General features: G+C 36.2%; 1 protein-coding gene across 9 annotated transcripts in view; it reads right to left on the minus strand.

Moving 5' to 3' along the window:
* SLC4A10 (solute carrier family 4 member 10) overlaps positions 1–26,027 on the minus strand; it is a 120,982-nt gene that overhangs the window by 47,461 nt on the left and 47,494 nt on the right. For all 9 annotated transcript variants that reach the window (XR_003398790.1, XR_003398788.1, XR_003398787.1 and 6 more), the window contains 2 exons: positions 21,131–21,291; positions 10,568–10,756 (listed from right to left, as the gene is read on the minus strand). Coding sequence is in view for 6 of the 9 variants with exons in the window: in XM_026852582.1 (XP_026708383.1) it covers positions 10,568–10,756; positions 21,131–21,291 (350 nt within the window). In the remaining 3 variants the exon portion in view is untranslated. The remainder of the gene's footprint in view (positions 1–10,567; positions 10,757–21,130; positions 21,292–26,027) is intronic.

Here is a 26,027-nt window from a genome sequence, read left to right on the forward strand (position 1 = left end):
AACATCTACACCAAATAGTTGTTAAAGGACTATATACATTTCATGTTATACGTATATGAAGCATCTAAAAATGGCGTTTTAATTAAAGACTTATTTAGAATAGCACATTTTCAAAAGACAGAACATCTATCACATGCAGTTAGGAATGGGAGAACGTAATTTAGAAAATGCAAAAGATACTCTTGAATACTGGAAGACAAACTTTCTATGCCAATTAAAGCTTATGATTTGTAAGATATCACATTTGAGGAAATTCCTGCATTCACATAGCTTTAAGTAATTTGAGGAGACGCCAATTTTGAGCAATATCCATCTACAAGAATACTCCTCAATGACTAAACCAGGATTACTAATTTTCATAAATTTACTCCTGTGTATAAGAATGTCCTGATTATAACAACTACAAAGTCCAGCATAAAAAAGTGGGCTGCTATCAAAATAGATGTTTTGGAAATTAAAATTATTTAAAAACTCAGTATTGAACAATGTCATTATTGACACGTGTAAAAAAAAAAATGTTTCAGCAAACACATTTTCAAAAAATTCCAGTGAGGATGAGGATTTAGTAAAGGATTTTATAGAACTTTTAAAATATCTCAAGATAAGAAGTGTTTAAACACACCTCAGTCTCGTAAGCCAGTAAGCCTTGTGACAAATAAGATTTTGCTAATGAAAGCTCAAAAAGAAAAACAGAATTAAGTAACATAAGCATATTTTTACTTAATGCCAACATCGCCCCTGTGCACAGCCAGAGACCACCACAGGCACACTGAAGGTGAGGGGCTGGCAGTAGGGCAGCACAAGCCCCACAGGGTGACGGGCCATTCCCTGCTTGCCTTCACTCTTCGTCCCTCCCTCTCTCCCTGGCATGGCAGCTCCCAACACTGCAACAAAGTACAGGAAAAAGTACCAAATATATGAGCCAACTATCTCGTACTGCCCTAACACATACCCAGGAATAACTACAGAGTCCAACTGGCCCAGAGTCAGCATCTCGTGCCCAGCATATATTTGTTTCCATAGCAAATAAAGTCTCTCATATGACTGAGAAATGGTGATGTGAAAACATTGGTTCTGGTGAAAATCAACCTAAACTTGCACAGTAACAAAGACCATATGTTCACAATACTTGAAGACGAAGACAGTCAGAAAGTCCTAAGCTAGGCACATTATCTGGGCAATTCAAAAGCCCAGTGTGTGTCCCCTCACACTGCTGTTACACACGCTTGCAGTCCAAGCATGTCCTCAGCCACAGCCAGGAAACAGAGCACTTTGCAGAATCCAGTCTGAACAGGACAGGAGACTTGCAAGAGTATCTCAACCACTGCCAAAATACTGAAGTATCCAGCTTCTGTCACAGCTAAGCACTACAGTATCCCTGTCAAAGTCTGGTCATGAATTCCCAGCTGAAACACTTGTTCATGAAAAATTTTGGGTTTCATGAAAATCAACATCTCATTTTCCACTAGGCAAATCTCCCATGACACAAACCAGGTTTTAGACTCTTGTGCAGCATGCTGGTAGCACAGCCAGAGAGATTTCACTTTCATTAGGAAGTACAGGAACACAATGTTTTAAAATGTATTGCTAGAATTCTTATCATTAAATGCAGCAATCCTAAAGATATAAATATTCCCATTTTCTCTCTGATTCAAGACAAGAACAAATCAAAACAATAGAAAATACGGCTTTTATTCATCACTACAGTGAAATAAACAGAGAATGGCACAAAACCAGACATGACAAGCACGATAACCTAACAAAGTAGATAAAAATAAGTCAGGATTAGAATTTACACGACAAGCATAAAGGATTGATTTCAGAAAGCATCATATTAATGGAACTTAAAGAAATTCACATTAAAAAATACTATTATTTTCTAAATGTCACAAGAGACAACTTTTGCAAATCAGAAGCCAGAAATTATTAAATATGCAAGATGTTTATAGACGACATTCAATTTGTCTGTTTTAATTCGAACTTAAAGAAAAAACACTGAGCTCCATCATTGTTACACTATCACCTTTACACTAGGTATCTCCATACACTACTTCGCACTGTAATCTTTTGAAGTATTGTTTATTTAGTAGTTTTAGGATTACTTTTACAGGAAGCAACCTTTACTATTATAACTATTAAAAATAATACATAATTTTGATCCCTGTATTATTTTGGAGATATTAATAACAGAAAAACAATCCATTAATCCTAACAGAGAAGCCATAAAATACTCAGGGAAAATTTCTGCCCTAACTTACTCCCAGAAAACTTTAAAACTAGGAATATTTGACCTTTGTAACTCTTAATTTCTTCCTTTTAGACACATCTCTATATTCTATGATCTATCTAAAGGGAAATACTTGCAATTATCACTCATACTAATATACATACTATGTTATAAAGATGTTGGAGAAAAGCAACCGAAATAGTAGTTCATTATCCTTCTGTTGCTAATTAGGGATTTACATTTATACTTCCTTTTTTCTGGACCCAAAAATTCAAGAAAATGAGAGCAGGGATATCTGCCAGCGAGATAAAAATATTGACCAACAACAGAGTCAGAGCATGGATCACCTGTTATAAATACTGAAGTTTTAATATCGTAATTGGAGGTGTCAAAAGTCTCTAAGCAATTAGCGTAACAGTCCAAAGGCTAACTTTTAAACATTGTGTCCACTTTTCTTTTAGGAGAAAAATATGTAAAAATATACATAGTAGGAAATAAAAGCCACAACCAGTAAGTATGTGAAGTTTATAAGAATAGCATATGTTCTTTTTCTGTGCCAACAGAAGACCTCAAACTTTGATTTACCCATATGCTAGAATAATCTGAAAGAACACAAGTTTTACCTTGAGGCAGTAAGAGATGTTTAAATAGCTATGCAACTTAAGACAGCTTTCTGGATCTTGGAACAAGAAGTTTGGGGTTTTTTACTGTATTGAATCACAAAGATACAAGGTAGTGAAGACAGGTAATTTCACTTTTCAAATAATAGTTGTGAGAAATTTTTTTTTAAAAGCATCTTAAACACGCTGTAGGAATGCATGTTACTTACGCAACAATACAGTCAGTAAAATGCAAATCTGAAACTTCGTGTCTGTGTGGCCCTTCAACAGAAAAGTGAGCCCAGAAGTACTGGGGGTTTTGAGAGATTTTTGCTCCTATACATATTTAGTTTGTTAAATGCTTGTATATTTTTCACTAGATAGTAGGTATATGCAGCGCTATGGTGGCCCTCTCCCTAGAAGCAGGACTGCAATGCTACACACTTATTTTTGTATTTGGTAACTTCTACTCCTGAGCTATGATGCCGTAAAAATTTTAAATTAATTAAATTTAGTGTATAATTTCATGTTGACTTAAAGGAGAGATCTTTGGGGTGAATACTGTTAAGCACATGAATAGTTCCCAATGGGGTAGGACCAAAAGAATACTAACGGCAGCCTAGTGAACATTGGCATCACCATGCTACACTGGTTTTCCAATGTCATTAAAAATACTCAGTTTGCCAAAGCATGTTGGCAACTACATATGTTCTTAATCCTAAAGCAGCTTTTAATTTCAGCAACTGTTTTCTCTGAAAAAAGGACACAGTTATGGGCACCATGATAGACCAAATCAATTTAGAGAGCTATGTGAATGAAGAGGGGAGCTGTCACATCATACCTAGACTAAAACAATCAATTTCCTCTTTGATTTCCACCAAAATGTTTTCACCACTGCATCAAACCATCTCTGGAATACTAAATCCAAGTTTCCTCTAAATTTTACCTTTATAATATGGCAGTCTTCAAAGCACTATGTGCAAAAGAAAAAAAAAAAAAAACAAAACAACACAACCAAGCCAAACACCAAACCTTAGCAAGAAATCACACAAAAAATATTATATCATGCAAAGCCAAGCCACTTAAAAATCAAAATCCATCAAAATAAGGTCTGTATTTGATACACTAATAGAAGTTTGCATTTGCAGACAGAGCTCAGCAATTTGAGACTATTAGTCCTGACGAATTTTTAAAAAAAAAAGAAAAAAAATTTAAAATCCCAGTAAATTCATGTCATATGCAACATACTCCTATTCCCTAAAATTTAAAGCTCGAGACATTTAACTATGTGTATTATATTCATTAATCAAAATACAGGAGGTCTCTAGAATGCCAGTGACAAAACCCAAGAACAATGTATTCAGATACAATTCACAATTAATGAAAGCAAACTGGATGCAACTGTCACAAAGGCAACTGAATCAGAAAAGCAGTTGGTATTTTTCTAGACCATATAGATCTCTTCCCATTCAGAAAAAAAGAATCTGATTTACAAGCCAGCCATAACAATCTTCAGGCTTTTCACTGCAACTAGTCACCAATTTTCCAAATCTAAATGGACACACTGTCCAGATCAAAAATCAAGGATTGAAAAACAGTAAGATTTCCTTAGTATAAAGTAAAATTATAATATAACAGTGATCCCATCTTTACATGCTGAATGGTCTCTGTACCTTTAGGCCTCTTGATGCATAACATTTTAAATCAGTAAAGAACCATGTCACTCCCATTGTACCTGTGTAATTGCAAGCAGATTTGGTGCTCACTAATGATACATAATTTAAGAAGATGAGGAAGAAGTCACTTTATCAATTTTTCTAATGCTAGGCCTGAATCTCAAGCATAATTCACATGAAGTCATGCAGTTTTAACTAAAATGCTGTGATTTGCAGTTTTACAAATTGATGTAAGAAAATGAACTTATAAAGAAATGGCATTTCCTCACCCCACCCCTGCCCCGAACATCATTCCACACGAGCTTCTCTTAAGTGTGCCACAGCTGCTGACAAAGGCCTGAGGTATTTTTTAATCACTATAACAAGAAGTTGCATGCTGTCAGGAAACTGAGATGACATGGGTGTACATTTGAAATGATCTGAAGCCCAAGCAAGAATAGGTATTTATACTACCTCTGAACCTTCAAGGAGTTTACAGAACCCAAAGGATAGGAGATGAGGAAGTTACAGAGATGAGATGAGCCTGTTAGAGACAGACACAACAAAGAGCAAAATAAAGAAATACAAAGATGAATGATACAGTTTTATACATATAGATCACACATTTTATCATGGGTACAAGGAAATGTGGAGAAAGAAAGAGTAAATATCAGATGAAAATGTTTGTAAATACAAGTTATATTTTAGTAGTATAAAAGCCTGTGGATAATACAAGTTGATTAAAATATATACATTTGAGAAGAATACAAAACAAGAAATAGGGCATTAGCTAAATCAAGCTAGAATTAACTATCTGAGTTCACCTTCTCTTCAAGGAAAGCTGGAGTGATCCACGTCATTCAGATCCAATATTGCCATGAAACTTGGGTATATGTATGGCACTCATCATGACTTATTCTCAAAACAAAGGAACACGGCCACATACCTAAGGGATGCCTCTCTACCCTTTTCATATGATTCCAAATAATGTCCATCTCTCTCCACACGGTAGTATTGACATCAGAGTTTCACATGCTGTAAGCTACTTCTGGTTATGGCATAAATGCTTGAATTGATGTTTAGGAGAGATTAGAAAACTGAGAAAAGTAACAAACACCATCGCATAACTGTTAATTTAGGCTTACTGGGATACTAAAGCATGCTGTCCTAAATTAGACACCCAAGCATTGTCTCAAACACCTCTGCATGTGCTCATACTGCCATAAAACAATGAAGAAATCCAAACCAGCCCATCATGTTAACTGAAAAAAATGGAAAAAGACTTGAAAAAGAACATGTCAAAATGAACTGTTCCAGCAACTCACACCGTTAACTCTGCAGATCCCCAATTTAATACGCCATTGCTTTCTTCAAGCTCTTTGGTGTATCAATAAAACTCTCCTCGGAATTTCAGAATTTCTCAAAATCAGGCATGATGTGTGGCATAATGCAATTTTTACACTAATAATGTAATGATCTGACTTCAAGGGAGGTGGCATACGTATGGAACAGAAAACAGGCACAAGATCATGTTATTGTGGATAAAGAACACTTCAGCATGGTGCACAGAAATACAGTTTAGAAGTCACTTATACTGCCATGCTCCTCTCCCCTAGTTCCCTCCTCTTCGACTTTAATCAGTAAAAGGTCTGTTAGACATCATTACACACACACGTACTCTGAAGTTTAGACTAAAAGTGAAATAGCCAGTCAAAAAACCTAAAACGTTTAGATGAAAACTACTTTTAACAACTACATTTTTGTCAAATAAGCTACTTTTCCATGCCATCCATGCTTAAATTCTGAATTGCAGAACCCTTTATAAAATGTGAGAGGATGACATTGTTTAAGCATTCCTCTAACAATAGAAAGGTGTTATATATTTGCAATTGTCTTTGCCTCTTTAGACCATGTCATAGGAATTTACAGACACAGCTCTTGGGTGTCACAGTGAAAAACCTATTGATCTCAATAAAAATAAGTTAAACTGCTTTACAAACCAAACTTTCTAAAGATGATTTACTAATAACAAAGATTCATATTTTACCTGCGTTTTACGGTATTCATCCTAAAATTACTTGCCACCCTCTATTTTGGGTATTTGGTGTCAAATTAGACTTTAAAAAAAAAAAATCATTTTTCCTGCTCTTATGCCAAATTTGACTGTCGGTTTTTATTGGAACATCAAAAGCAGGCTTTTAATTCTCACAGTTTTGATGCTTAATGAAAAGTGAAAGTTAAACACAGCATGGCAGCATTAAAAATGCATGGTAAATCCATAGCACCCTGACATCTTAGCCCTGCAGAGGATGTGAAGAAAAGCCATTGTAAACAAAAGATAATACTACTAAATACAAAGCAAATTAATTAGATGGTCTGACAGACTCTTAAACAAAGAAAAAATGGAGGGAGAACATATGCACAACTATCTTCCAGCAAAGATATCACAGTGGTCTGTCAGCAGCACAGCCATATATTGTATTTAGATTTATGTCTTCATTTTCAGACTTTGCTCCTGAATATCTGGAAGTTAATACATTGATAAGCTAGGATAGTCTAGAAGTTGGACAAAGAAGGGGTTCCGCATCCTCAGCTGTACTACATAACCCAGATGGCAAGGATTTCTGGCTCTGAACCACCCATTTTACAATCTACAGACTGCTAGGGACTGTTATCAGTTAAACCATCTACACCAAACTGAGAATTTCTTTCTGTGCAGAAAAAGGGTCCAAGTTCTCCTGTCTCATTTTAACAAATAAGTCACCCTTCTAAGGCTCCTGGCACTCACTGTTTCTGAAAACTGATCTCTAATAGGCATGACCTGAGCTGTAAATTCAGTAGTGCCTGAGATGATCTGGTTTTCTCCCTGAAGTCTTCTAGGAATTAAGCTTCTCATCCAGAAAGTAAAAGCAAAAATAAAATATTTTACTATTTTAATGCATTTTTTTTATTAAAAAGAGAGAACAATACTGCTACTGTTGGCAATATATGGAACATTTTACATTCATACATTCTACACAACGTATGTGCACAAATGGGAATAAGCAGACTAATATGATACCTTGATTGCATTTTACCCGTTTGTCTTCAGGAAACAAAGATGTCTCACAGCACATGCTTGACAATAATATAAGGTGTTTATATGCCTTAATTTTGCTTTCTTTTATGCATATTGATCTGATTTTTCTTTTGCTTTCACCTGATCCAAAGTTACATTTCGACAACTCTTTTTTGTATTATTATGAGCAGCTTGTACAGATGCACCATGGCAATCTAATAAGAAATATATAGCTGCAGCGAGCATAACACTGTAGCTGAAGTCTAGCATTTGGATCATGCGACAACAGCAGAAAAAAAACCAATCAGAAACCACACTGCTATCCCTGGTAAAGCTTCTAAGGACAGCACAGCTCCTGAAAGCTGAGCATTTCAATGTAGGATCTTGAAAAACATATTCACCATGTAATATTGCTAGTTACCCAGGGTAAAGAAATAACTAAGTGTACACCAGAAGAGGTAGCAGTCAGTGTGCCTGAAATCAGGCAGCTCTCCAGAATAATTTCTTTCCCCACTCCTTTAATCCTGGAGTACTGGGGCAATAGCTGCCACTCAAGCCCATCAGATGCTGTTGTCCTGAAAAGGGAAAAATTCTGATTCCTTTTAAAACCAAAAACTTAGACTGAATTTTCCTCTTCTAAAGCTACTACTAATTTTAGTACAATTCAGGCAATAAAGTAAGATTCAGACTTTTTAATGTAACAGGGTAATGGATGGTACCCCTCTTTGTTTTATCACAGGGCCATCAACTGTTTTGAAGAGGTCAATGCAGGAGGCTGCCAAATGTTCATTAGCACTTAAAAGATGCAAGTAGAAGAAAAATGCTTCAAACGGATTAAAAAAAGACACCCATGTACACAAAGGCTGGGTTTGGAACTCTTCACTGTAATTTACATAAAAGGCTGACTTACCTTCATATAAATGTTCCTAAAATTATTTAGATTTGTATTGTTTATGGTGCATTTAACTTAATTTAACTTAACATAGTGAAAGTGACTAAGTGATTTTTTTCCCAGGGCTTAGAGTGCTCTGAGGCATCTCTACATAAGCATATGAACTGGAATTCAGTAGTTTCTCATCTTGCAAAATAAGCACAGATAAACGAAAACCTGTCAGAATGTGTTTCCCTACTTACAGAACCACTTAACCACTGAGTATATAAAATTAGTGTTTAATATGGGTTTAGATGCTGTCCTGATCAGAATCTATTTTGGAGGGAACTAGATAGGGATATGAAGGTTCCCAGAAGATACTCAGACAAAAGTGAGATGTTTCTGGAGTGAATTACTGCATCAGCTCCCCTAACAGACAGAAAGTTACTGAAATTGAGCTTATGATAATTTCACAGCTTGCCCTGAGGGGTAAGGAAACCTACTGCTTACTTGTTATATAATACCTAGTGCAAAAAGCTTATGGAATGCAAGCTACCATCTTACATCCTGTGGAAACTGAGGAATAGGAACATTATTGTATTAACTTTCTTAAGTGTTTCCTGAATATCTGTTTAAAGTCATCAGCAAAAGTTGCACAAATCAACAGGAAAGTTGCCTTAAAAGGCATCCTACTTACTTTTACTCTTGTACATTCATATGCGTAATCACACACATCTTTATAAATCTTAATTTTTCCTTACTCTTAATACAATATTTGGGCATAATTAATATGTTTCTATTTAATATCCTCTTCAGATGAAATTATATGTTGCCTTTTAGGCCTGAGAACCTTCCCTAGGGAAGCAGCTAGATTTAGAAGTACCTATTAAAACTTCATGTGTTGATGTTTGAAACAAAAGGTCCTTCCTTGAAACCAGAAATAATCTTTATACCAACAGCCCCATCTTTCCAGATCAGCTGCACTACTACTCTTTCCCCTTCTGCCCTATGCCTCACAGAACAAAGCTGCCTTCCACAACTTTCCTATGCTACAGCTGTTTCCTCACTTTCCACTTCTCAGAGTGACAGGGAAACTCAGTAGGGCCCTAAATGAGAGAGACAGCAGAAAGGACAGAGGTTTTACTAAAGCTAAGGTGATTTCAGGAATAAAAATCACTGTAGTCCAATGGTGTTGTGGGTATTGTGATGATACTGGATACAGAGGCTCAGTAACTCTGCAGTGTATAATTCTAGTGAACTAATTGTAAATATTTACAAAATTTGGCTGTAAGTTTCATAACACACACCTGTGCTTACGTAAATAAGGAAGGGGCAATAATTTATCTTTCATTATGATTAACCTATAACAACAGTACAGTTTATAAAGACTTCTGTAAAAGCAAGAAAGAAAAAAGTTAAGCCAATATTTTGCAGTAGAACCACTCTGCAAATGTGCTCACTCATTCTCATGAACATGATTTTCCAAAAAGTGACTTCTGAATAAACAAGGTATAATTCTTAGAGCATCTCTCCAACAGTGTCATCTTGAAAATGTTTTTCTAGTTTTCCAGACTCTCAAACTCAACTATCTGAAGCACTAGTTGAACGCCAGTTAATGCATACACTGTCATAGACTTAGAAACTATTCCAACAATCCATTACATTTTAACTAAATAGGCCCTGGACAGTCAACAGAAGTCAAAAGGAGTCATATCACATTTCTGGCACTAACGGAGCGTATCCACACTTCAGAACAACACCGTGCAAAGGCACTTAAGCTCAGGCTGAAGGATCGCACAGAGCGCCTGAAGCACCACAAGTGTACTTGAGCTGTGCCACCCTGGGGATAATGTGCCATGGCAATGACCCAGGACAGAATGGCACACTAACACAGCTAGCCTGCTTCCAACACCTGAGCTAGTTCTCCTGAATATCTCTGCACAGCCCTGAATTGTGCAGAATACTTGAATTTCAAATTTAAACAGGTGTGTTACTGAATGAACAAGAGGAACCACTCATGTAAAAGGCACCACTTTTACACAGTAGCTTTTCAGAGCAAAATCACACTGAGTTAAAGCTGTGGGTACAAAGCATATGCAATACTCAACAGGCAGGTGTTACTGAAAGCTCAAAATGCAAAATAAAGCAGTGCATTACCATTTTTATCCATGGAATGGGGCTCGGACTGCTTCTTTCCAATATCAGCAAAGGATCTCACAATTGGGATCCTGTTGCTCAGCTTCTTCTGGTTCTGATGGTGATGTTGTTTCAGTAATGCCTCATGCACTCTGTGGCGAACATCCTCACTGAGCTGCCCAGAACCCACCTGCTGGTCCAGAATCATATCTGAAAATATATACATAAACATAATAAAAGAGGGGAAAGAGGAAATATTTAATTTTCTCAATTGCAATAATAAGAATTAGTATCCTACAGGATTACAAATGAAAGATATCAGTTCCTTTAATGCAAAAGAGTTAAATTATTTTTATCTAGAAGTATTTCACTCTAAAAAAAAAACTTTAAATGATGCTATTAATGTATAAAATTCAATCCCTCAAAAGATATGGAGTTCCCAAATTAAAGTCACCTATGTAACTTTTAAGTCAGTCCCTAAGCACTTCCATACATAATGCATTTAAGCTCAGTCTTACAATGTGTATAAAGTGTCTTTTTTTTCCCCAAATAACACCTACCCTATTTGCTACAAAGGACTGGCATGCTGTGAGGTAACAACTTCTTTATTCCCTTTATACTTACCACAGAAGTTCACAGTCTAGCTCTATATTTCTTATAATTACAATACTTCAGAATTATATAAAGAAATTTCAGATAAAACAATACAGGAAGAATTACTGGATTACTTGAAAATACTTAAGAGGATCTCATTCTACTGCCAGGTGTACATGGCCCTGCAAGAGAATCATTACATGGAGGTGTGAGTGAAACTGATCCCCCTGCTAAGAAATTACAACTGTCCACCGGCAGTAAATATTTTTATATATTCATATTCAAAACTATTTGTAAAGATGGGCAGTACGTATTTCAAATGGGAAAGAATTGTTGAGAATTTTGTGGGATTTTTTAATTACTATTTGGGGAAATCCTGCTAGCAACTGTAATAATTCTTAACAGGAAAACAAAGGAAAAAAGAAATTCTGTATCAAAGCAAGTAAAACAGGATTTAAGTGCACACTGTCCTTGTATATCCATTGGAAGGTACTGTACTACACAGAAATAGTGATATATTAAGCTGAGTCAAAAACTCCTTGTCCTGAAAATTCAGACAGCTCATGATTCTGTGCTGGAGTCAGATTCACATCTACCAGTAAACTCAGTGGAAAAGCAAGCAGAGCAGAAAAAAAAAAAATAAAGCAGATGCATCATCAGTAGAGATCTAATTTGCCCGGTCTTTGATAATTGCTAAGAGCAAGAGAAAAGGAAAGAGATATTAAAAGGCATTACATAATTATGCTGGTTAAAAGCAGGGTTTGATTTCTAACAGTCAACTATGCACTTTATATACATTTTGAAAACACAAGTTTTTCTGAAGTTCTCAATATCCACATAACAAGCCAATCTATCAGGTACATAGCTGCTTTAAGAGCTGAACAACAAATTACCTGCATGTTTCACTTACTGTGAAGAGGCCACCAACAAATCTACATCTCTATGGCGACACACAAAAAGACAAGGCTCGGTCCACAGATAAATGCAGCTGCCAACAGATGCAAACATGAGAGACGTATCTGCATCTCACAATGAAGACTGATGCAGAGGTTTTTGATGTTACCTTTGACCCTCTCCAGCAATTAGGTTCTGCACAGCATTAACAACAGTGTTGACCAAACGGCTCACCGCGAAGATTAATACTGCCTGGTGGTGTGCCTAAACTAATAAAAACTGTCTTTGGGGTGCTTCACCTGACTCTGAAGGGAACGTTTATCGCCAGGGTTAACTCAAACACCTCCAGGTCAGTTATCTCCGCACGCCCAGTCTAGACAAATAGTCTTTATATTACTCTAGACTCTAATGGAAGAGAGAGGCATAGCAGCAAGATAAGTGACAGAAAGGCAAAAGAGAAGGTAACACATGTTCAAGAGAAAGTCTTCAGTACCATTTTTTTAGAAGGAGCCAAGAATTTGCAACACATGAGAAAAAGAAAAGAAAGCTCCAGCTCCAAGAAAAATATTCATTTTCCTGCTCAACTATAGTGCCTTCTGAGGAACTGTCTCAGCCCTAAGTATAAGACTACCTTCCTTTTAGATAGCCTTAGTACATAAATTTGCATGTTAGTTCCCAAAATAGGCCAGTACTTTCTGTAACATGACAGGGGATATTCAGGAGAAAAAAAAAAAAAAAAAAATATAACTTAGGGCATCTGTGCTAAAGCACAATTGAAACAATCCTGTCCCCCCTCCTTTTTAATTCTGCTGACCAAAAGACAAATTGTAGAAGATGCAAAAACAAAGATTACCTTCTTTGAGTTGCTCTAAGACAGAAATCAAAAGGAAGAGCTGAAAAAAAGGACTCCTCTAGAACAGGCAAATTTAGGGTTGTGGTCATCACCTTGCTTACAGATCAGTGGAACTCCACTTGTATGGTGTCATTCCTGGAATTACAGTATTTTCCATATTAAATATTAAAATATATTAACTGCTGAGGATGATGTCAATATTTAAGATGATCCACTTGATGAGAGAAAATGCCAGGAAAAAAGAAAATCATATCCCTAGCCTCTTCCTTGCCTAGATGCTCTGCTAAACTCATTAACAGTCACACAAGCAATGGAGTTAGTGCCAGTGCGGTGACTAACAATTTTTATTTCCTGCCAAACTGAGAAGAAAGTGGCTTACCTTGAGCTTTCTTTTTATACAACAACTTTCCCTTTATTGTAGCAGCTCTGCCACATGTATAAAGGGAAGATGCATTCAGATTTGGAAAGACTGAAGACGTGTTTTCTTGCCTTGATACTCCCCTCCAGTTGTCATTCCTTTAATACAGACCCACGTGCAGTAGCAGCTGTAGGAGTTTAAATGCAGTCAAATTATTGCCAGATTGCTGTATTTTGACCATTTTTTCAAGACCTGAACAGATCTGAATAGTAGTAAGAACGACTGTCTCCATCAGCACCTATCATGTGATTCCATTTCAGTTTCTTCCCAAGCTTATCAACATATCTTTTAAAAAAGCCCAAGCCTCTGCAATGTCAGTGATAATTCTTGATTGCAAAGATAAGCTTGAAAACAAGAGCAACATGGTTAAGTCTAAGAGTAAATGGCAAACAGGAGCGTTTTAAACATCTCATTTTCAGAACGGACTCTATTTCCTTAATCCTGTGAGAAGGTCCTACACGCTCCCACCAGCTGAAGCTGCACCTACTTTACAAAGCCCTGGTTTTCACTTTTTTATCTAGAGCACATGGCCATTTCTCCACACTCCATATGACAAAACAGAGTAAATACAGACTTGAAACTTCACAGCACTCTTTCTCAGCAACATTGCTGTGTAACAACAGAAACTCTCCAGAGTTTCTATGCTCAGCAACAAAGGTTTGGGAACTGTTTGTTTGTTTTAAAGAATTTTGCTCTTGAATGACCTTTTAAATGCTGCAGAGACCCCTTCTAGTCAGAGACACAGCTTACCATTAGGTTTTTCAAGGATGCTTCACAACCACATGGAGCTTTCAGCAAGATGCAAAGTGTGGAATATCCACCAGCATTCTATTAATTGCTCACACCATATCATTTCTGCTGACATCACAAACACTGAAGTAGGATGTTTCTTCAGTAAGGAATCTTGATTCATACTGGAACCATGAAATAATTTTTTCAAGCTGTTAAAGACAGACATCCTTCCTGCCTTGGTCATTTAAAAAGATTCAGAGAAACTTGGTCTTTCAAGAGTTGAAGAATGTTTTCTCTCTCTCTATTCAGACTCAGTTACAATACACCATTTACATCAAATTGGTTTTGTGAGTAAACATGAGCAATGTGAGCACTTAAACAAGCTATTGTTGTAACTCAAATTTAGCTTCTCATCACCTGTGAACGATTTACCCAGGCTGTGAACTAGAGCATCAGGGGTACAGACACTTCAAATCAGTTCAAATGCAGCGCAGCTCATGTGTTGCCCAGCACAGCAAACTGCATCTGTCCCACGTCTAGGGCCAGCAAGAATGCAAAGCAGGTTGGTTGCTTCCACTCACTCTGGAGACATCTATTACACACCGCAGCTTTGTAGAGAGACATGCAGCCAGATCCATGCAGAGCCATCCCAGGTCTAAGCAAATAAGCAATAAGGAGACACTCATGTGTGGCCACAGATCATTCCCCGCTGCTGCAGGTTCACAGGATGTCCATCACCTCATGTACAATACTACACAAAACTCCCAGGTGAAACACAGAGTAAATTTATAGGAGGTACACTGCACTTGCACCACACCTGTGAAGTCCAAAAAGAAATTACTAATAGGTAAATAAACTGGGCCCAGCTTTTGCAGTTCTGAGTAAAGAAACAAGATCCAGACATTCTTCTGTGGTTGTTTTCCTAGCTGTGTACCAGATGAAATATAAATTTTGAATTGCTGGGCTTGTATTCTCCTGATATAGGTTAGTATTGACAGTTTACAGCAGAAGAAACTGAATTCAGAAAAGTTGCTGGTATTTACACCTCTCAATCTTCCAAATTTTATAACTGCAATTGCAGGACAAAATGAGAGATTAATGACAAAAAATAGGACACATGGGATTTTGTGTGCGTCACGATTGCTGTGACAGCTGACTACAAAACCTAATTTAAAATCCAAGGTTTGTTTGGTTTGTGGTTGTTTTCTTTCCCTTAAAGACGAGGGAGAAGAAAACATATGCAACCCTAAAGCAGTGCTTTATGGAAGATGTTCAGTTGAAAAGCTGTCCTCTGTCTTAACCCATCCTCTAATAGGAACCCGAATACACACTTCCCTAGTGAGTTAGGCACTATGAGCAATGGAAAACTAACAACTAGGATTCTTGGGCTGCATTTGCAAACCAAGACTCATTTACAGTGTTTACAACAGTGATTATAAACAAGCTATCTAAGCCAGCGGATTTAGTCCGCTCATCCAAGGAGGCAGAGCATTCCAATGCACTGCGACAGATTCTATTTCCAGCTCTACCTGAAATTTCTTTGTTCAGCTTCTCAGATGAATTACTTGAAAAGGAAAGACTGAGTGAAAAATGATTGCTTTTTAAAGTAACAGCATGCAATTTTACCAAAGAACAAAAGCAAGCATTTCACAAAACCATAGATAGTAGAGACGAGGCTAAAATTTCCAGCTTGCAGCTCAGAGAGCAAGCACAGTTGTAAGTCAGAAGAGGTATGATAATGTGCCACAGTGGATGCTACCAAAACAAGAGACCTCATAAAGCAATATATTTTGGATCTCTAAACAAGAGCCATGAGTGACACTGGTTCTGTCTCTACACACAAAATGAAAGCTGAGAATGACTTGTACAATCTAAAAAAATTCCCAGATTTGTGGTTAACAAGGGAAAATACAAAGCAAATTTAAAAATGTCATGCTACTTAGAAGTTGGTATGAGATTTACAATTTACCCAAAGAGGAACAAAACCTGTTAAGAGTTTTCTCTGTAGAGATAATCACCACATGGTAAGCTGTAAATAAAGCAAACAAACGCAAAAGCCTGGGTAAGTGAGAAGGTGAAAGCTGAGCAAAAGACAGGTGTAGGGTCAAACAGAGAAGCAGATTGCTCACAGGCAATCCCAACTGTATTGGGAACTGTATAACTGCCTCGTTACAGTTTGTAAGAAAAGTTAAATTTACCATAAAAGCACTGCCAGAAACATAACACAAGTGTTGCAGCTGAAACAAAAGGTTCCAGTGAAATAAATCTAAACTGGAGTCAGTTTAAATATATCATTATGGAGTAATATAGCTTAAAGCAAACAAAGGCAAAAGAAGACTTGTTCAGATTGAAGGCTTAACATGATATTACCAAAATCAATAAAATTGCACACTTGGGATGTAATGCCCTCAGTTGTTGAGCACAGAGTCCAGTGACCTCAATCACAAGATTAAGCTGTTACACAGATTGAAAATTCGATCGTGAGGAACATACGAAAACCTGCTTGGGAAAAAAACAGATCTCTGGATTGGAAAGCCTGAGAGTATTTAAAATTTAATGTGAAAAATAAACCATTATTACATTTAAGCTATCTAAAATAAATGGCACTATCTGATATTTTAAACATACTTAAGTTGCCAAAGCACTATTGAGCAATGCTGAGGCCACAGTTTGTATTTGACTAGGTTCGACATTTGTTCACAGTACACTCTGCACAACTACAAGAAAATGCAAGATCTGTGATTCATTCTGTAAAGAAAGTATTGCCATTAAAGGCTGGACTGAACGGGTTTTGAACCAAACAACAGAAAATGGCATCATATGTTAAATAGAAGAACCTTTTGGGTTCATTCAGTGGTTACAATCAAAAAAACAGATGGTAATCTGAGAATCTACATCGTTTCAAAGGAACTAAATGAAAATATCAAAAGAGAACATTTTCATCTGCCAACTTCAACAACACAGTGAAGCTGCTCTCTAATGGTGCAGCCAGATTCTGGCAAATACCTCCTCAAGAGACAAGTTCCAAAATAAATTGTTTTGATTACATAGATTTTTCAGACTTCCTTTTAGCATATGTTCTATACAGAAGTGATCGATAAAATATTACTACATCAAATGTTCAAAGGAATTCCTTGTGCATGGAGTGCTAGCTTACTGATATAAGAGCTACTGCAAAGACATATGAAAAAAGAATGTCACATATTAAAAATAGTAATAAAAAACCCTAAAATATGTTTAATTTTAAAAAAGGATTTTTAAACGGGCTAAAGTTCAGCAGGGGAATTGAGCTCTTTTCAAGGGAAAAGTAAAACCCATCTTACAAAATTTTAAGGCAATTTGAGAAACTTCAGGAATAGACATGCTGTTCCGCTGCATGATGACAACGTTGGAAATTCATCTCAAAAGTCTCTATTATAATGATATTGCTGTGAATTCAGCATCATAGGTACAAATAAGCTCTTTATCAACAAAGAAAATTGGGTGCCTGTCCAAAGAAATTTACAGTCTTGTAGATCAAGTCATTTTTTAATAAGACAGTTGGAATGAAAAATAATCTAATAAAAAATGGACATTCTGGAAGACAGGATGATTTTAAAATTCTCACCGCATCACTGGTGCCAAAGTATTTCTACACAGAACTATCAGAGTTTCCAGGGATGAAATACAAAATGTTCTGAAAGCCACGCAAAGAGTATAAAAGATGTTTTTCATTTTACCACAAGCCCATTAAGGTCTTAAAACACAGACTTTAATAAAAGACATTTTCAAGGGCTAAGTGCTGCAAGTTTAATGTCTTAGTGAGTAAGTGTTTATAGATTAAAAGCCTTGACTAAAACAAATAGGAATTCTTTGTCTCAATTTAGCAATGAAGATTAAGTATACCTCTTTCAAGGACACTAAGACTGGCGCTGCATTTACAGAAATATAATTTGATATTGGAATATAGCCCAGATAGCAAGACATTACCAACAAATACACACCACACATCTCTCCCTAACAAAGTGTTAAGGCAAGTAAAAGAAAGTACATGTGCACAATTAGTTTATTTGTTCTCAAAAGATACGATGCATTATAAGGCAGCAAAATTATCAGTAGATTGCATTAAAAAAACCAAACTCATAGTAATAAATTATGAATCAGAAGTATATGAATCAAAGTTAATTTAAGAGTACCATTTAAAACCACGGGGTATTATCTATTTTTGCAAACCATCCTATATGTGGTATGCACAGTAGCACTGAAAAGAACAACTAAAATAACCATCAGGATCACTGGACTAGTCTAGAATGAGAATGGCTACCAAGCAAAATAAGAAGAAAATAAGAATTAAATGTTAAAAAAAATTGAAGCCAACAGTGAGAGAATGATTTCTTTAAACTCTAAAGTGTCAGAACTGTCAGATATAACTGGAATACATACCAACTCCAGGGTGAAAATAATGTTTGCATTGTATAGCACACTATAAATAGGATTGTAACTACTGACAGTGAAGAGCAACTGAGTGGAACAGACAAGAAAGGATGTCCTCAGAGATATGAGTTCTGTCTAATCTTCAGATCCAGCAGTAGTTTATATGGAAAAAGAGCAGCCTGCCAGAGTATTTGGAATTACCAAATTTCTAACACACCTAGCACACCTATCTTCATAACATGCTTGTCACTACTACCCCCTCCCAGTGCTGCATAATGTATGCCACACTCTTCGCAACATCTTGTAAGCACTGGCGAGTAGGAACTATATATGTAGTATTAGAGTAAGAAATTACAAAGGAACTTGATTGAAGAAGAGGAAAACAGCATTACTAAGACACTAACAATAATAATAGTAAGAGAAAAGCAAATAGAATAGCAACTGACACAGAATGATTCACTTGCCAGAAGAACCTGATGCAAAGTTGTTTAAAAAAAAAAAAGTTACCTCATTGCTTATTGAATCTGCAGAGGGGAAAAAAATTTCTCTCTCAAAGATAAAGCAAGATCCATGCAAAAAGCTCAAACTTGAAAATCCTAGTCTACTATTTAAGCAAAAAAGCAATAAAACAACATCAAGTAGCTGATCTAAGTACTTAATCATTTAAAAAAAAATAAAGCACCTTTATAAACACCTTTGTTCTTTCAAATCAGCTGGTTTTTGTTCTTCATGTTTATCTTTTATCATTATCGAAACAAATTTTGAAGCTCTGATTCAGACCATGATTCATGGGAGAATCAGATCTCGGCACAGAGTAGAAACCCACACAAGTTTCTGCAGATTTGGACTAATAATATCTTGTATCAGTTTGACATAAACAATTTGGGAAAGGTAAACGTAAGAAACAGCTATGAGCATCTGAGCCAATTTTCATTCCCCTGATAAATATAGTCCACTGAACTATATCTCTCTTACCCGATAACGTAAATAACTACAATAAGTTTTACTGGGCCCTTATACAGACTTACCTATCACCCATAAAGCAGTTTTCCTGATAATCTTGAGTGTTAGAAAATTTTCTTGCTCTGTCTTTTGTACCTTTATCTAAACAAAAGGTTTCTACTTTTATTTGTGCATTTAACATTTTCTGTTAACACACTACTTTGTGCCTGGGGCAAGGCAACATAAAGGCCCCAAAAACTTGTGCTCCATTTCTCTGTGCATGTGCTCTTTTCCCAAATTTACATCTGTTGCATCATGCCCGAACCTCAAGCAAAGTTTGCAATACGGAGAATACGATAAATCCAATACAATAGTTGTATAAAATAGCAATGTTTGTCTTATTTGTACAAATTATCAACTGTATGATTTACAGATACAGCACCCTTTTCTGAAATGCTGTGAAATACAGTAACATAGAAGCGAGGTAAAACTTCTAAGTAGACGTAAGATATGGAAGGATATCAGTCCAATAACTACCATGAGCATGAAACTAGCTCTGGCAGATAAACAGAAAATTAGAGACCCCAAATTACAAAATAGTACAGCTCTTTGCTCTGTGTCTTCTCTGCTGGAAAGGACAGAGATTTTTAAACAGGAGCAAGGACACAGCACTAGAAACTCTCTAGGGCACATGAGCCCTTTGACAGAGTTATCATTTTAATGATGAGTTTTAGTCTAAATGTAAATATAGTTATAATACATACATTATCCCTGTCTTGACAGACTAGAGAAATTTATTTTATGCTCAGTTCTTGTCTCCTAACAAATTTATTTATAAGTGATCCAATGCAAATTAGCTGCTGTATTTGGGAAGGAAAATAGACTGTTCTGCATGATTCTAGCATGGACATGCAACCTAGTTTCAGGACTCCTTGAGGCAGTGCATTACAGGTCTGCACTATACAGCCCCTAACAACCTGCTTTATTAAAGTAAAAAATGCACTACCAAAAAGAAGTCCCCTGCAGTAACTAGTTATAGTCTTTATGGGGAACACCAGGAACACCGAAAATAGCATTCAGTCTCAATCTCACTTATACTTTTGGGAGACAAGATCCATCCATTATGTTCTCTCTTGCTTTCTGCTTCTAGGGTTCTCAAAAGCTCTAGAATTGCAACTTCCAAATACACCTTTATTGGAAAAAACGCACTTGACCTCAGTTAAAGAAGTTAATGTACCTTAAAATTTTTGAAACAGTATTATTATTCTTGATTTCATTCTCAACTCAGAGACAAGCTTTTTAAACTGGTCTGTTTTCATGTTACATAATTATAATTAATACTTCCCTATAATTTAATTTTTTTCAGCTAGATTCTCTGCAATTAGCACAGCAGTAGATTCAATTTGTGGAAGTTAGCACACACATCATTCACAATGTGAGGTACCACAGTAGAAGCAGAGAACACACCAGTTCTAATGAAATATATCCAAACTGTCTTCTCTGCTCCATTTTAATTTTCTCCTTTACATAAAAAATGATTCTGAACATAACAAAGTCTATACAAAAACTGTAAATATTTACCACTTGTGTTAGACATTGGATTATTTTCTAACACATTGAGTAAAATATTTTCTGAGTTTCTAAACTGAACTGATTATTATGCAATAGCTTTCTTGTAAGCAGTCTTGTAAGCACTTTATTTTTATGATGAATTTTCATAACTAACATCAATACACACCTGCAATTTCTTCTATGGAGTTAGCTCTCATGTCCAAAAGAACTGTGCCATTCAGGATACAGCTTCTCAGCTCAAACAAGCTATGAAGTGACAGTGTGGCAACATATGGTTTGCTCCATCTCTCTCCACCATCCTCTACATCTTCTTCAAACTTCAACCACCTGTACAAACAACCAATTTTATAACTCCATTGTGCAGAAGAAATTAAAAATAAATTATTTCCATGGATACTGAAAGATCAGTGTTAAAACATGTTTTTGGATACTTTTGGATTCTTTCACTGTAAGAAATATGAGAAACTTCCCTTGGCTGCTTCTTTCCATATAATGCTGTATTATACCATTTTGAAGATAAATTCTGACCGAAGAGATGAAGAGAAGCATATTAAGCAATCATACTGTACTTTACAAATCCTTTGAGTAATTTGTTGGCACACAATGACATTTTTATGATAGAACAACAAGTAGTATGAAAAGGATAGAGGAGAATTTGTGGTAGAGAAAAAGAAAAGCTATACATAAGACACAGGAGATAATTTTCTCCAATTAGTCTTCACTTTGGACTAAACACAACAGAGAAGGGACATTGTTCATTTGAAGTAAATATACTGACATATTCAGGTTTCACAGAATCTGCATCCATTATCACCACCACAATCTTTTCACAAAAGACACTGTTACAAGCTTCGCTAGTTTAAATTGTTAGTTACTGAACTGCACTGCTCATAAAGGCAGTAAAACATTATGCAAAATTTATGCTATTCTTCATTTTAAAGTTCAGTTAATTAAAAATGAAAAACATCACAGGCACATCCATGCACACACAAGCAGTGTGTAAACACTTGTGAACAGTCTTCCAAGCCCCAAAATATGGACCTTACTCAAGCAAAACAGCCACGTGAATGACATGAAATAGCACTTTAGAATCCAGTTAACAACACCGTATCTCACTATTTCAAGTCTCAGGTTCAGTGTAAATCTGGAGAGACTTCAGTAAAGGAAAAGGATACATGAAACCAGCATGAAAAGATCGAGTCTCGTCGCTAGCCAGCTAGATAAAAAAAGTCATGCAAGAATGTTTAATTAAGTTACTGAAAATGTTAAAAGAATACTATACTATACAAACCAAAACCCAGAAAACTCTGTTGAAATAAGCAAAAGTGTTTTAAATTAAAGTCATTAAATCTTTCAAGCATACACAGATGTTGCTGCAGGGAACCATGCAGCCTGCCAGCTTGGCAAGGTTTGAACGGCTGCAGCCACAGCACGAGCCTCCAGCACTTGACTCAACAGCACTCAGCTATTTTATATGGACCAGGCAACAGAGAATTCAGGCAGAGCCTCACACCTTGACAGCACCTTCACACTTATTTCCAGACAGCAGGGAAGCACAGAGTCTTAACACCTCTAAAACTGAGCAATTTCCAGTTTTACCAAGCCTCACAGCCCAGTAACACAGCAAACACAACTGTCCTCTTCTGTTCCTGGCCCACCTGCTCCTCCTTGTAAAATATTTAGATACTTTCCTTCTTCCCTGTGTACCAGATTCTTGCCCTTCTGATGCCATCCTGCAAGGAGTCACCACTTCAGTAACCCACTCATCACCAGCATATCTGCTCTCTTCCTGATGCATTCCATTTCTTCTAACTGTGCCATCTTATAATCACTCTCCCATTATTTACATATAAAATTTGCCCCCAACTCCTCAGCTCCTCCAAAACCCTCAGTCTCCTGCATCTAGCCCTCTCCTCCTCTTTGTATTTAAACATTTTTCTCTCCATTTCCTCTGTGCTGACCAGTTTCCATATCTCATCTTTGCCCGTGAGACCTCCTTCCTAGAAAACTACTGCTACTGCCCAAATAATCATACTTGCCATCGTGATCATCTCCACCTGACTTTCAATCAATTCGAACAGTGTAATTCTATAGGTTGCATCCGATTTCCTACTGTTACCAAAACTTACGTGTTTAAACACATCATTATACTTAATGAACCAACGGGCTAATACATAAATGTAAATCATACCCAGCTGAGTGAATTCTACATTTGGAATATACTTCTATTTTGATTTTAATAAGAATTACATGAGTTTACTCATCTCATCAAGGGAAAAATCATTTTATCACCTTTTATCTTTTCAGAAATATTTCTCTGTCAGATAATCCTTATTTAATGTATCAAATGAGAAACAGCAACAGAAAACATAAAGCAAGCAAATCTCTAATCTTATGCACAGTCGTTCTATTCTGTGTTCATGTGGTTTTAAAAGTCATAATACCATTTGAACAACCCTGTGAATTCATGTACAAGAATCAAGGATAGAGGTGGCTTTGAAATCCAAATTCAAGCATGGATCCAAAGTTTGAAAATTTTTTACTCTTTTTAGTTTCTCGGGGAAAAGGAAAAATTTTTACTTTTGCAGTTTAACCTTTTAAATTGATATGGTTGATACATAAAAGCCTTTCACAATTTCCCAGAAAACACCACCAACCCCATTTGTATATTGAGCTCATGTGTCACATGTATCCTTTGTGCTTGGGATATATTTAGAGCTATCTTAGTTGTGTCTGATCACATAAAAGAGCAGCTTCATTTATATGGTTTTCCTTTACTGATAAAGACTAGCACAGGTATATCATACAGTTTAGTTTCTCTCACAGCATACTTGCTGGAACAAAACATGCCAACAAAAGCTTCAGCAAGGTATGTTGTTATAGGAAAAATATTACTCTGATGTGTGCAAGTGTACATACACTTGTTACATCTTTTAAAGGCATGTCCACTGATTTTTCAGGAGTCGGTAAAAGAGTGCACACTTCATTGTAGACTCAGTTGCAACATACTGGTGCACAATATGAAGTGGGTGAGTTGAACATGATCTATTTTATTGTCTGTTATATGTCTTCAGCAGAGCTGGAGTATGTACTTAAAACATGCTCAAAAGTCAAATGTTATTAACGTAATCTTACAATCTGTATAAATTTTCACATGAGCTTTTGCCAGCCTACGCTGATTAGTAAATGAACCAAAGTAAACAAGCATGTCAGAAACAAAGCAGAAGTGACAAGTTTTTTGTGCCCTAGTTTCCTTGGAAGAAAAGTTTTGATGCAGGGGAGATGCATTTTCACTTCATATCTGTAATTTTTTCCTAGTACAGCCCTTTTCTAGTCACTATTAACAATTTACTTTCTAAACTATGGACAGAGCTTTATTTTCATGTCTGTGCTGTTTCATTAAATTCAAGCATAAACACTTTCCTGTTTGTTTCAGAACATCTATATTCCTCCTACTATATATTCTTTTCTGTTCCAGAAACACAGTGATATTCTCCCAAAATTTTCATTGGATATTAGCAGATAAATGAGTCCCAACAGTTTGGGTAAAACCTGCTACAAATCAGGCACTACTTTCCAGCCACAACCACAAGAGGCTATAAGGATAGATTGGAACGGGAATTGCTTTCCTAATAGCTGCAATTTGCAACTATGCTATTGTGTGTATAAAATAAGCCCAGCTGTCACGCCTCAGTGTGTTTCTCCACAAACTTACTGCAAGTATTTTTTTCTGAATAGAAGTTATACATCATGCATTGTCTAGACAATTTTACAGCTGGGCCACATAGAAAAATTATGATAAAACTGACTATTGATTTTAAAAGGTATATGTTTCTTCTAGCTTGAAATCAATTAATGGGGAAAAAATTATTTCATTTTATCACTGTATCAATATAACTAAATTACTAAATTCTGCTCACTAATTCCATGGATGAGAAAGCCTAAATCAGATGCTGGAATGGAATAGGCTGTAAAAGCAGTGTACTTTCTTAGTCCTACTAATTAATCTGCAGAAATCCTACTACATTAATCTGCAGGAATGCTTTTGCTTGTGAGAAATGTTATGGGAACCGAAGAATGACAAACCTTGGAGTCTCCTAACTGCTGGGGGGTTACCGAGAGACAAGAAAAGGTCTTACTCTTCCAAGTAAATGAAATGGGAAAAGAGAAGATTTACCTAAAGAACACGAAGCTTCAGTCAAATTTTATCCGTCTCCCTTTGATATGTTAGTTACCTTTCTGATCAGCCAAGAACAAAACATCTCGAATAGTTTTATGCAGTTGATCAAGATATTTTTTTAAAAATTTTAAGGCTGCGCTGTGCATGCACTTTCAATCAAACTGAAAATATGAAGATACAGATTTACTGCATCAGAGTCAACCCAACCAACCCTTCAGTCTATGCAGAGCTTGGTGAAATGAATACAGAACTACCTAGTGACATCACTCATTAAATGCTGTTAATGACCAAGTCTTCCTCCGATTCATTTGCATTTAAATTCATCTACCTGGAACTATGTCCAAAGCCAGACAGTAAGATTTACAAATATTTCCAGGGCATTTTCCACACAGACAGAAAACATACAGTAAGGCTGGAACAGCAACAAACTCAGGATGTATACTCTCCATACCATACTTTTAATCAAATCAATATCTCTGCAGTCCTGAATCAATCACCAGTATTGAAAGTGATCCATCGTATTAGTTTGCAAGTACATGATCTTGCATATTAAACACCATCCCGTTTCTATTACTCAAAGTCACCTTGTTCTTTATATATAACATTCTTATCTATTTCTAGAGTAACAATACCTAGTTTCTTATCATCAGCAAGTTTCATTACTATAATCCTATTTTTGTCACTCAGTAACAAAGCTATTTACTGACTAATTCTTCAGAAGTTAGTTGTCACTACCCTCCACACTAATAATTTAATCTTTCAGCATTACCTGATGCACCTCTTCAATTAGTTCCTTACCCACTAACACAATTTTTACACTAGAACAGAGTTTAAATGATAAATTCCCACTGCTGTATCATATCAAATGATTCACTAAAAAAAA

Source organism: Athene cunicularia (assembly GCF_003259725.1).
Source record: "Athene cunicularia isolate RWA chromosome 7 unlocalized genomic scaffold, athCun1 chr7_part1, whole genome shotgun sequence".
Taxonomy (NCBI): Eukaryota; Metazoa; Chordata; class Aves; order Strigiformes; family Strigidae; genus Athene; species Athene cunicularia.